Source organism: Thermobia domestica, chromosome 11 (genome assembly GCF_964235325.1).
Source record: "Thermobia domestica chromosome 11, izTheDome1.hap1.1, whole genome shotgun sequence".
Classification (NCBI taxonomy): Eukaryota; Metazoa; Arthropoda; class Insecta; order Zygentoma; family Lepismatidae; genus Thermobia; species Thermobia domestica.
In genome coordinates, this window is record NC_137464.1 from 134,842,919 (window position 1) to 134,855,509 (window position 12,591).

At 34.0% G+C, this 12,591-nt stretch overlaps 1 protein-coding gene across 2 annotated transcripts in view; it reads left to right on the forward strand.

Annotated features, from left to right (window-relative positions):
- Nucleotides 1-12,591, forward strand: part of LOC145664458 (thioredoxin domain-containing protein 11) — a 506,348-nt gene that overhangs the window by 178,986 nt on the left and 314,771 nt on the right. For both annotated transcript variants that reach the window (XM_081731156.1, XM_081731155.1), the window contains exon 5: nucleotides 40-237. In XM_081731156.1, the coding sequence (XP_081587282.1) occupies nucleotides 40-237 (198 nt within the window). The remainder of the gene's footprint in view (nucleotides 1-39; nucleotides 238-12,591) is intronic.

Genomic DNA, 12,591 nt, shown 5'->3' on the forward strand with positions numbered 1-12,591 from the left:
ACGTGCTGTTTAACTAGAGAATTATGTTTACCTTTACAGGATCCTGTGAGCGAAGTGTCATTTACAGCGGATTCTTTGAACAAATGGATTTTTAGTCATATCCATCAGCCAGCCTATTGGGCGTCTCCTTCTGGTGTGAAAAGTACATCTCTCTCTAGTAGTATAAGCGATGGACCTGTGTTGTTTCTCTTTACACCAAGGAATCCTTATTTGGACACAACACTAAATTTTGACGTGGTATGTAATTAAGTTGTACTTAATACTAAAGTAGTAGTAAGTTATCGAACAAATATGAAATACTAGTTTTCTTCGTTTGTGAAAAAATATTTTGTGCTTTTTCGTTTTTGAATTTTATTTCTGTTTTTCCTTCACTAAGAATGACTGTCGTGAGCGCAATTTATTTGGTATTATAAGTGTTTATGTGACATTAAGTAGATCCATATAATAGGTAATATTGTTGTTTTTGTAGTTTCAGCGTATATTGTAATATTCGTCGCAATTACAGTTTCCTTATGCATATATTTCAGGCTTAGAAAGGCTTTTTTTTTAAATGTAAATACCTGACTCACCAACTATTTTGCTGGTTTTGGGGATACATGAAGATTTTATGATGGGAAACTGTGAAGAAGAGCATCACATTTTGATGTAGTGCATAAAAATCCAAATAAAAAATTTAATACTAATGGATTTATCGAAGGTTTGAATCCGAATATTCGATTTCTAATTCTATCAATCAATATTTATCGTGCTAACATTTAACCCTCTTCGAATAATGTATAATTCGTGTTTGTTTCTAATATGTTGAACTCAATAATGACAGTACAGTGGATTTTATCGTACTATTTTAATCCTTCCAAACCTAATTATTTTCAATCGCTGAAAGAAAAATATTTCCGTATTTCAAAAAATCGAAAAGGCAGTCGTCATATTGCAAGTTATAAAAATTAATGATCTAGTATCCATCTAAGGTAGCAAACACGATAAATTGCATGTCCATTGGAATGGATATTGGATCTGAAAGGCCTCAAGTATCTTCCAGGAAGAAATACAGATCGTAAATATTCTTTTAGCATGTTGTTTTTATAACTTAAAAACATTAGGAGAGAGCTGGGAAACTAGTGCAGTAATATATATTCCACATAAATTTCATATAAATATCTTTCATTAAATAAACTCTCATGTACATTTCAAGTGTACTGACTACCTTGAAGTACTGATACTATAATAATTGTACAACAATTCCACGAATTAGTAGTACTCTGATGATGAACGCAGTCAGTGCGTTTGAAATATAAGTTAAAATACGATAAATACGGTTGAAGTACCAAATAAATAATTTATTTAATAGTTTATTTGTAATTAACAATGATAAAGTCATTTGGTCAGAGCAGAATGGAGACATTGTTTGTTGCTTGCCTACTGGTTCAGATGCCTTCTCTGGAAACAGTATTTATATCTCTTTGTAGCAGGGTCAATCAAAATGAAATTAATCAAACTTTAATTTGCGGACAAAATTTAGTTTTTGATTATTTTTTTACCTAAGTTTGTACCATATTCTGGGAGTTGAAAACGGATATTCATTTATTTTTTAGCCGTGCAGGTTTTGCCGTAGCGGCCATTTTGTGTAGGCGCCTGAGCGTATTTTGAACTTTTCAGAGAATTCCGTTAAACACTGTAACTTTTTAGGTTTTAAAGATTGTGAGTTTAAACCAAAACCATATGAAAGACAATGGAATGGACAACATTCTGTATTCTGTGGACATTGAGACGTACTTTAGAACGTCGGGGAAAAAAGCTCTGAACATTGATGTTGGAAGCCTAAAAATGTCAGTTTTGGAATGTATATTTTGAAACGAAATAAATGAGATTTACCTTCAATTTTTTGTCTACATAGAGACTAGATAGTAGACAATGTCCCAAACAAGTTTCATATCTGAGAATCATATACTTGATTTTTTGGAAATTTTTAAACATTGCGAATTTTCGAAAATCGTGTATTTTCACTATCAAATATCTCAGGAAGGACGGAAGTGAAAAATCCCAAATTTACACAAAATAGATGATAGTTGTGCAGTAACAAGTGGGTTAAATTGCATCACTGAGACTTGAGTGGTTTCTGAGTTAAGTTTTTTTCTTTACTGGGATTTAATATCATGACATATCAAGGATGTTGTCCATTCCATTATCTTTCATATGGTTTTGGTTTGAACTCATTATCTTTGAAACATAAAAAGTCACAGCGTTTAACGGAATTCTCTGAAAAGTGCAAAATATGCACACGCGCCTATACAGAATGGCCGTTACAAACAAACCTGCGCGGCTAAAAAACAAATGAATGCCCATTTACAACTCCCTGAATGTGGTACAATCTTAGGTAAAAGAAAATCAAAAATAAATAAATTTTGTGAGCAACCTTTGACCTAGAAATTGGTCGATTTAATTTGGATTGCCCCAGTAGTTTCTTTATAAATGTTTAACCGCCCCAAGGCTTCAAGATGTTCTGTCTTTGTGTTGATTTTGAAGAAGCTGAGGTAATACACTTTATGAAAGAAGTTACCTTATTAATTTATTGGTTTGTTATTCTAGTACTTTGTTTAGTACGTTCCTTTTTGATATAAAATTAAATTGTATGTAGAAATAGTAAGTATGACAAAAATTACTACAACGAAACAGAAAGATTATGTGAGAGAATCAAAGTATATAGAATTGTTCTTAGAGTATTATTCAAATGAAATAAAGAGTTAGCATCATGTATGGCTAAATAGACTATGACCTTCCATAAAAGCAATCGCGTGTCTACAGTATAATTGAGAGAATTTACTGTGATTAACATCAGTTTGACTTCATGGCGATACAGTTTCACACATGACTCTTGGTAGTGAGTAATTTAAATTGTATGGTTAGTACATTGGCTTCCGTTGGCACTACTTCTGTTTCAAAGGATTTCCTAGTTCCTCACTTACATATATCCCAAATTATCTAACGGAGTGGTTAACAGCCAAGATCATGTGCTGCAATTAGAACCGAACCGAAGATACAAGCAAATAATTCTCAAGTGTACAGTGTAAGGCATTCCAAACAGCAGTAAACACAAATACCTAAAAGGTCATGGTTTCGTTAAAGGTCACCATGATACACAAAACACAAAATAAATATTGGTAGTAGCAGGGGTATAACCAGCAGGTTTATGTAGGAGGGGCCCGTCGTTTTTGAGGAGGGGCCAGCTACAAAGCCAAAAGAAATTATGTTCCAGCTAGTGTTTTTGAGGCCTGAAAAAACCGGCAAATTTTGGTTTCCATCCGGGAAACTAAAAAAACACTGGTTTCTAGCTTATTATTATTATTATTATTATTATTATTATTATTATTATTATTATTATTATTATTATTATTATTATTATTATTATTATTATTATTATTTGCTTTTTGTCCATAAATTATATTCCAGTTAGTTCTTATTATGTTTAACCAATTATTACTGTCCCGGACCAAACGTTATACCTTTGTCCATAACTATTTTAGGTTAACCCCTTGTACACAGAACCTATCTACATAAGGCTGATTTTGTTTGAAATTTCACTTATTTTCTTTAAGATTTCGTGACAAAAATAATTATTATTCGTGACTTAAAGAAAAAACATAATTATTTTTATTAACATCTATGTCTCATTTCCTGTTCTAGGGACCGTCCACATACTATGTAACGCTTTTTTTGACAGTTTTTATCCCCCTCCCTCCTGCTTGTCACCCTTCGTAACGCAAGGCCGAATCCCTCCCCTTTGTTACGTAACTCTTTTTGATCTTTGTTTTTTCATTATTTTGATTATTTTAGGGGTTATTACAATAAAAAAACTATTTTTAATGGTAGAACTTTTTATTGCAAAATGCTTATATTGTTGTGAATATATTTGTAGCGTTTTTCGCCAACAAATCAAAGTATTAGAAAATGGTAGACTCGTAACAATCTTTTATCCCCATAAGGTTGTTTAATTAACCAATCCTAATTCTTCAAAACTACTGTCGTTTCCCCAAGGAGATCGCACCCATCATTTTAGGTCACTGGTGATTAGCAAGGAGAAAGTACTGCGGAAGATGCAGTTAAAATAGGATTTGAAGAAATAACATCGACCTCTTCTTCCAAGATCCAGGATGCGTCGTGCATTTGAAGTTCGCCAGTGTTAACGATGCCGAGTTCTGTTCCTCGTCGACCACAGATTCGAAGTGGCTGCACACGTGAAGGAGCAGGGACATCTCGTTTGTAAACAAGCTTTCGAGCATCTTCTTTGGACTTCAGACTTCAGTTTACCACTTTAAAAATTCTTTTTTTCCTAAATCAGTGCGAGAATGCGAATAAACTCTATTTCTTCAGAAATATTCAAATCCAAAAATAATAATAAAAAAGTGGTACGACATTTATATCCGACGAATTAGGTTTTTAATATCTTTAGGTCTGCAAATCGTGCATTGTTCCGTCGCGGAAGATATTTCGCGAAAAAAAGTTTCATCTGTTTCACATGCGAAACTACTTCGAAGAAAAGAGTGGATAATGATTCGAATCAGAAGTTTTAAATAATATTCTCAGAAATAGCAATACAAGTGGAAACGTATCGCGAAGGAATTTTAAAGCGTTGGTTACGATCACTAACAACTAACTCCAGAAAAGTGTGTGACGTAAATGCAATACTGCGATAGCCGCAAAACGGAGTTTTATGGTATTGTAATACACACAGGGTTCTTCACCAGTCATGCTTGTGTCTAGCGCGTCTTCGAATAACTTCTGTATGATTCAATTTATATAGGCTATAGTTCGCAACTTTCCGAAATAATGTAATTATTTATTTATCTATCTATATATCTATATATACAGGGTAAACGTTAACTACGTGGACGAACTTGGACGGGTGATAGTACATCTTTTAAAAAAGCAAAAAAAAGTCCTAGTGAACATGTGGGAAATTCCGTCCCGTTTAGGAATGACAGAATGTTGAAAAGCGTGGTAACATGAACTTCAGAGGCCAACAGCTTAAAAACAATACATCGTGGAGACTGCGGTTAAAAACGTCACTTAGAAAGTCATTCCTACTCTATTGAAAAATGCATATTTGAAAACGCAGCTACGTGTGCACACGGGATTAACAATGTGTGACACTTCTTTTCTTTACAGCATGTTCGGGAATCCCTCCGTTCCTTTGGGAAATCCCGTGCGCATGCATAGCTGCGTTTCCAAACGTGCACTTTTCAACAGAGTAGGTGTGACTTTCTAAGTGACGTTTTTAACCGCACTCTCCATGATGTATTGTTTTTAAGTTGTTGGCCTCTGAAGTTCATGTTCTCACGCTTTCGACACTCTGTCACTCCTAAACGGGACGGAATTTCCCCCATGTTCACTAAAATTTTTTTTGCTTCTTGTTAGATGTACTATCACCCGCCCAAATTTGTCCACATAGTTACCGTTCACCTTATATATATAATGAAATGACTACATTTGTAACAACTCTTGAGCCACCCGACTGATTTCAATTAAATTTTCAACGTAGATGAGGTTCGGGCCTGGGATGGTTTTTATAGCTTCACTTTGAAGGTGCACATTGAAGAGAAGGGGAAGATATATAAAAATGATTGGTATGGAAAATAGTATTTTTCCGTACTATTTTACCGTAAATTATTAATTATATGTAAACTTTGTTATTTTTAAGTGACTGAAGCGAAGTAATCTTACAATGATGTTTTAAAAGCTGGTCATTTTGGGGGGCCAGGAAATCATATTGGGGGCTGGCCCCGATGCTCCCCCCCCCCCCCGTGGCTACACCCCTGGCTGAGAGTGACAGTCGTCAACATTGGCACATTGTTGGAATGTCGGTCACACTACGAGACACAATAATACATATGTAATTTTTTTTTTTTTAATAAATCCTTTTCAAAATCCCAGAAAAAATCGTTGGGTATGATGTGTGAGAAGCATAGAGACCATTCACCCAGTTCATTCTACGGGAATATTGCATCAAGGAGATGGCACACAGGACGTGCGTAATGACATAATGCTCCATCTTGCAGGAAAGACACGTCGTCAAAGTACACTAACTGTAAGGTTGTTGCAACTCAGTGTGGTGTCAAGGAAATTCAAGAACCCCGAAGCATGACAGATCGGACCAAAAATGACAATGAGTTGACTATCTTAGTAAATGTAGTCATGTCTATTAACGTGGGGAAAAATAAAAAATAAATGAGTTTACATAAATCTTTTTCAGCATCACCTCCTCAAACTACAGACGACAAGCTGGATTTATATATATATATATATATATATATATATATATATATTAGATGTTTTAGAATTCTTGGTTTCAAGTGCATTTTCACGAGAGAACCAGTAGACTTCCATGTAGTGGTCGTCTAAGGACGTTGTTAACTATGAATAAATCCAAGGTTAGTCGCGTCTCATTTTCATTAGTGGTGACAGTTCGTAGTCGTTGAGATTTCGGGACGTTTTTAACTAACCTGTTTCGCTGAATTTGTCTCCTATCTGGTGAATGGTGTGCCGTGAGGACTTATCAGGTTGAAGGTTTCTTTCCACTTTCACCGAACCATTTGTGAATTTTGAAATTACTAGTAATTCTTAGGATCTACTTCCTTACTTTGCCAGTCTGGGATTTGGAAAAAGTTATTAGATAGGATCGGTTAATTTACCATTTGTGCTATTTATACGCGGCTACATATATGCGGGGCATCTACCTGAATGAATGTTTACCGAGAGGAGAAGAAAACGTATTAATGCTTTAGACATTGTGTATCGTGAGCAGAATATAGTATATAGAGAACATAAAAATTTTGAATCACGTGATATAGATGATCTAGACTTAGATCGGAAGGTTTCAAAACAAGCACCAGCTTGAGGAGTGAGATTGGATAAACATCTAGGAAAATGGCTGTGATACGAATAATGAACGCTAAAGTGTAACATGTTTGGGGACTTTAAAGAAAAAATGTATAATAAAAGTAGAATATAAAAACTCTGATTAACGGCATTAGACCATCTTTATGATCTAAAGAAGATTGATGCAGCACAAATTGATTCACAAGTTCAGAAGAACAAATGTGTTCCAAAAGACACTGATGTGAAAATTACTGTATATAAATCAGATGAAATTTCGTGCAGAATAGGTAAGGCTTTATTTATGTTTACCATTTCTGCTATATTAGCACCATTTGAGCTCTGATTCCTTGGTGAATAATAGTGTTACTATAGCGAAAACAATACTTTACAATATTATTAGCGTTTGATAGGGAAAAATTGTCCAAAAGTGAGGCATACCAGTCAATAAACGCCATCGATTTAAATAAAATTATATGAGTGTGTGTGAAAAAACATTATTTGTAAACTTGAAAATTGGCGCTGTACGATAACCATCTCACTTAATAAGATGAATCTTGGTACTTATAAAAAGTGAAATGGTACTTATGAAAAGTGTTAAACTTTTCATTATGGTACTACCAAGATTACTGCAGGTAACACTTAATGAAATATAACTCAAAATTATGAATAACTCCTTAGATTTATTTTTTTATTTAACTATGTAACTTTAGAGAAGATGAGACATATTTTAACCGATAGATTAGATCGAAACATCATGAGATGCCTCAGGGTAAATTCTCATGCGTAGTTATTGACAATATTTAGAAGGGTGTAATTTTCTTCGCGCTAAAACGTACGTCGTTCGTTGCAAATAATAATAATTTAAAATTTTTATGCTATTGGAGTATATTACTTATTTATGTACCGTATGTTAAGTATACTGTTAAATGGCAAATCATATATATTGTTGTTTGTCTTGTAACAGTGACTTACATATTCCTAACAGTGACACTACTCGTAATTCAGGAAAAAAGCAGATTTGGAGGTACAGAAACGGAATAAGTCTTATGATCGAAAATTCAATTTTTGAAATATGTATATATAAATAAAAGAAAGAAAACAAATAACTGAATCACAAACAAGAACTGCCAGCAGAAGTAAAGATAGGATTTTCAACCTCGATATTGAGTGTTTATCAAAATATAATTTATTATTTTTGTGACGTGTTTTTTGAGTTTCTAGCAGGCTAACTATTTATTAACAAGTGCGCCTTTTAAAATTTAGCTCGTTCTCAGAATGAGGGAACTCATGAGATATGTCATTGGAATAATAATGAAAATGTATATTTGACTCATTTGGTGGTAATCCTCTGAAAGATTTAGCAGAATGTGGCAAATTTATATTGAAAAGATATTGGCAATAAGTATCAGATATAGCATAAGTTCTCTAAGATTTTAATGATGTGATTTGTTTTCATCTATCCTTATCAGTATGAAAGTATATTTTAATATATCATGGTTATGGAACGAAGGATTAGAAAAAGTGAAACAGAATGCATACGTGTAATAGAAAAGTATATCCCACGCCAGTTTTAAGAATGCGTTTGTACGATGAAACTGATAACAACCATCGGTTAAATATTTTAGTAGTTTTTATTTGCTGGAAGAAGCATAATCTATCTATCTATCTATCTATCTATCTATCTATCTATCTATCTATCTATCTATCTATCTATCTATCTATCTATCTATCTATCTATCTATCTATCTATCTATCTATCTATCTATCTATCTATCTATCTATCTATCTATCTATCTATCTATCTATCTATCTATCTATCTATCTATCTATCTATCTATCTATCTATCTATCTATCTATCTATCTATCTATCTATCTATCTATCTATCTATCTATCTATCTATCTATCTATCTATCTATCTATCTATCTATCTATCTATCTATCTATCTATCTATCTATCTATCTATCTATCTATCTATCTATCTATCTATCTATCTATCTATCTATCTATCTATCTATCTATCTATCTATCTATCTATCTATCTATCTATCTATCTATCTATCTATCTATCTATCTATCTATCTAATATATATATATATATATATATATATATATATATATATATATATATATATAAAAATAAAAAGATATAAACATGAAAATAAAGAATTCGAAACTGTACTAGGACAGTATACGATTTCAACTCTCGAAATAGTTCCCAGAAATGTTTTTAATAGAAGTTGTATCTCACATCGAATGGAAATTATTCGGCTCAGGAGTAAAGATATTTTGAAGGCAAGTAGATAGTTTTTCATTTGTTTTACGGATCAAGTTACATGTATAACACAGAAATAGAGGTTGTCTCTTGTGTTACATTATTTCAAGCTCCCTTCGGCTTATTCGATGTTGTGCCGATGTGAGTTCTTGTCCTTTGAGGTGAAGAACTTCAAAACTTCAGCTTCCATCACCTCTTGGTTGGAAGTAACGCAAGCAGAAGTGAGCCATGTGTCCGAGCAAGTAATAATTCAAGGGTGAACACGATGCTGGATGTGGCATGAGTTCAGTTCTCTCCCAAGTTTTTGGATATTAGGGTCACTCGAAAGGTATTAGATTTTGTGTTGTCAGGCTCCTGAAATGAAAGGCTCGGTTACTGACCAAATTGTCTCGGCAGACATGTGTATATCATGTTCACAGAGTACTGTTTGTACCGTCTCGAACCATCTTATTGCTAATTATCTCCCCATAATTCCAGCAAATGCAGATCATTTCCTGGTCTGTTCGAAACGCCCGTGTTTGGCGACAAATTTCGGCACCTAATTTTTGTTTAATCACTCCTTATGCACTTTACATTTTGGTGAAATAAGTTATTTTCATCAAACGTTATTACTCTCTTCACTAAATAGAGATTACGTGGATTTTACCGAAATTTCTTGTAGTCACATCCCCTGCTTTTGCTTAAACTCTGATCCATTCGTGAATCACAATTCGGCAGCTCCGGGTACTTTCGCGAAGGTATTAAATATGATGCACGAGATTGGGTTGTAAGATACCGAAGTCACCCGATAACCTCTGAGTTCTAGTCGTCGGACTTGCTTCTATGGCGTGGCGCACGACTAAGAATCCATGGTTTTCTATTTACCTGAACTTGCCTCATCGGCAAGAATCTTTTAACGTAAGGATGCTTTCTTGAACCATCTGGTTACTGTGACATGATGTACTTTCCTTCAGCTTTCGTAGAACAGATGTAGATCCGCCGCGTTTTAACCTAGTTCAAATTCATAAGCCACAACGTACCGAACTGTCGAATTACTCGGGGATCGTAGCACAATGTTTCAAGGCAGAAAGTTCCACTAGGTAAATCCATTCTAGCAAGCACCTTCGTCTGCTTCGGTATGGCCCTCGTAGCGTAGTCAATAACGCTCTCGCCTTTAGCCGGAGCAGTCCCGGTGGGGACATTCGGTCGAAAAAGTGCAAATGCTTTTTCAGACCAACTATCCTAAGTGAGGTTTTCTTCGTTGATACAAGGCAAATGCGAGGATGACTACAAACACAGTGGTCTCAAAGCGCTTACTTCTGTCGCAATTCCTTTCTTCTTTCCCGATTCCCCGGATAGTGTTGATCGCCGAGGAACGTGATGGCCTAACATGGCCATAGACACAGATATCCTAGAAATCTAATTCCTAATTCTAGGATTAATGACCTGACAAACACTCACTAAACGTCTCATATGTGTCGAAATGGCAACACTTGTCTCACTTTATAATGAGAAAAGCGTAAGATGTGCAATTGACCTTAAAAATTATCAAATCCCAAATCATTGTTTGGTGTGTTTAAGTGAATCTGCATCTGAATTTTTAAGAATTCAAACGCTAATCTTCTACCATTGAATCATAATTAAAGACTGATTATTGATCAAGTAAGTCCTCGTCCAATTACGCAATTTGTAAGGAGGAATAATTCGCAACCACTATTTCCAAGACTTATGACATATTAGCCTATGAATTATTTTCTTTAATGGATTACAAATATTACTTTGTAAAACCATTTTGGTTAGTAACGTAATGACCCCTTAGTAAAGTATGAATGTTAACACTAAACAGGGACACTTCTCAACTGTAAAATAGGTTTTAAATAATTTCAATGCAGATTTAGACTGACCCTCTCAAGGTATTACACATTCCAAAGATGGAGCTGCTAAAGGTGTAAATAATGTCGTGACATAATAAAGATTTGAAGAACATAATGCTTACGATGGTAAAATTTTAAGATGAATTAAAATTTCTTCATATATGCTTTAACAGTTGAAAGACGTTTTTGTAAGATTAAGTTATAATTGTCGTATTTTATAGCATGTTCAACTCTATTTACTGTAGTGAAATTTACTTACTGGAACGTTTTCTGCGCATAAAAATAATATTTTAGTGAAGTATTTTTCTCAGTTTTCGTTATTCACATATACAAGTTTCAAACATAGTTCTCACTTATCTTTAAGACTGTAGGAATTTCCGGTTTCGGTTTATGTTTGTCGCTGTAAGGTGCTTGAACAATATTAACCAATAGCTGCGCACTTACAAACGAAGCGTGAACAAAAATTACTGTAACTGAGACTTTCGGGGAATATATTGTAGAGAAAAACAACTGAATGCAACGACGTGGGCGCTAGTCGACCTCAGAGTCATTGTGCAGCGTGTCGACGAGAAATAACAACTTACTTTTCGTTAGTACTTTTGCATTGAAGCCACGGTTAAATAGTGTGGTGAAGTACATTTCATGTAAGTGACAAACTATTTTGTGTGTCCAACCATGTATGTGTAACAAATAATACTGTTTTACATTTTAAAAAAATATCTTAATTGTAGCTGGCCTAAGTTTATTTTTTTGGACAGTCTTCTTAAAATAGAATATCTGTAGGATGCTTTTTGATATGCATAATAAGTGCCTTGCGTCGAAAATTTCAGTTTATTCTTTGTATTCACATTTTTCCTTAGCGTCCGAACGCGGGAGGAACTCTGTGAACGTTAAAAACTTCTACGAAATTGGTGCGGGATACAGTAGTGGAACCACATAACCTGTGTTCTTTGTGAAATTTTCCAATTTTGTTTTTCTTATTCTTTGTTATATTTTTATATCGAAAGCAAAAGTGCGTAAGAAATCGTAGCATATACCTTACCTATATACTGAAAGTAACTATAGGTCTACCTCATTTAGCAAAATTTTATTTTTTAAGGAAATATTTTTTGAATTTTTTAATGAAGTATTATTCACTTTGCCAAGTTGCATTTTTTCTTTCTTTCTTTGACACCTGAGGGACGTAAAACTTAAAAGATTTCATTTTTTTTCCTTTGGCACCTGAAAAATTATGTTTTCTTTGCATTTGTGTGTGGGACATTTATGTAATGCGATACGTCAAATACTGAAGTGAATTATATATTGAATGGTGATACATGCGTGTGAGTGTTACGCAGTATGAAAATGATAAGCAGCATAAAAATTATAAGCAGTTATTTTAAATTGATGGGACTGTTTGAGGAATTTGAAGTGAAGTGATTAGTGTGTGTGTGAGTGTATTTCGACAGCAATATAGCAAGTGGTGAAAGTGATTTTAACACCCTTATTTTGGCATTGTAACGCGAAATATGACAAGCGAAGAAAGAAATAAAACAAGCGAATTGAAACAAGAGGAAAATTTTGTTACGTCTATGGAAGAGCAATTTGTTA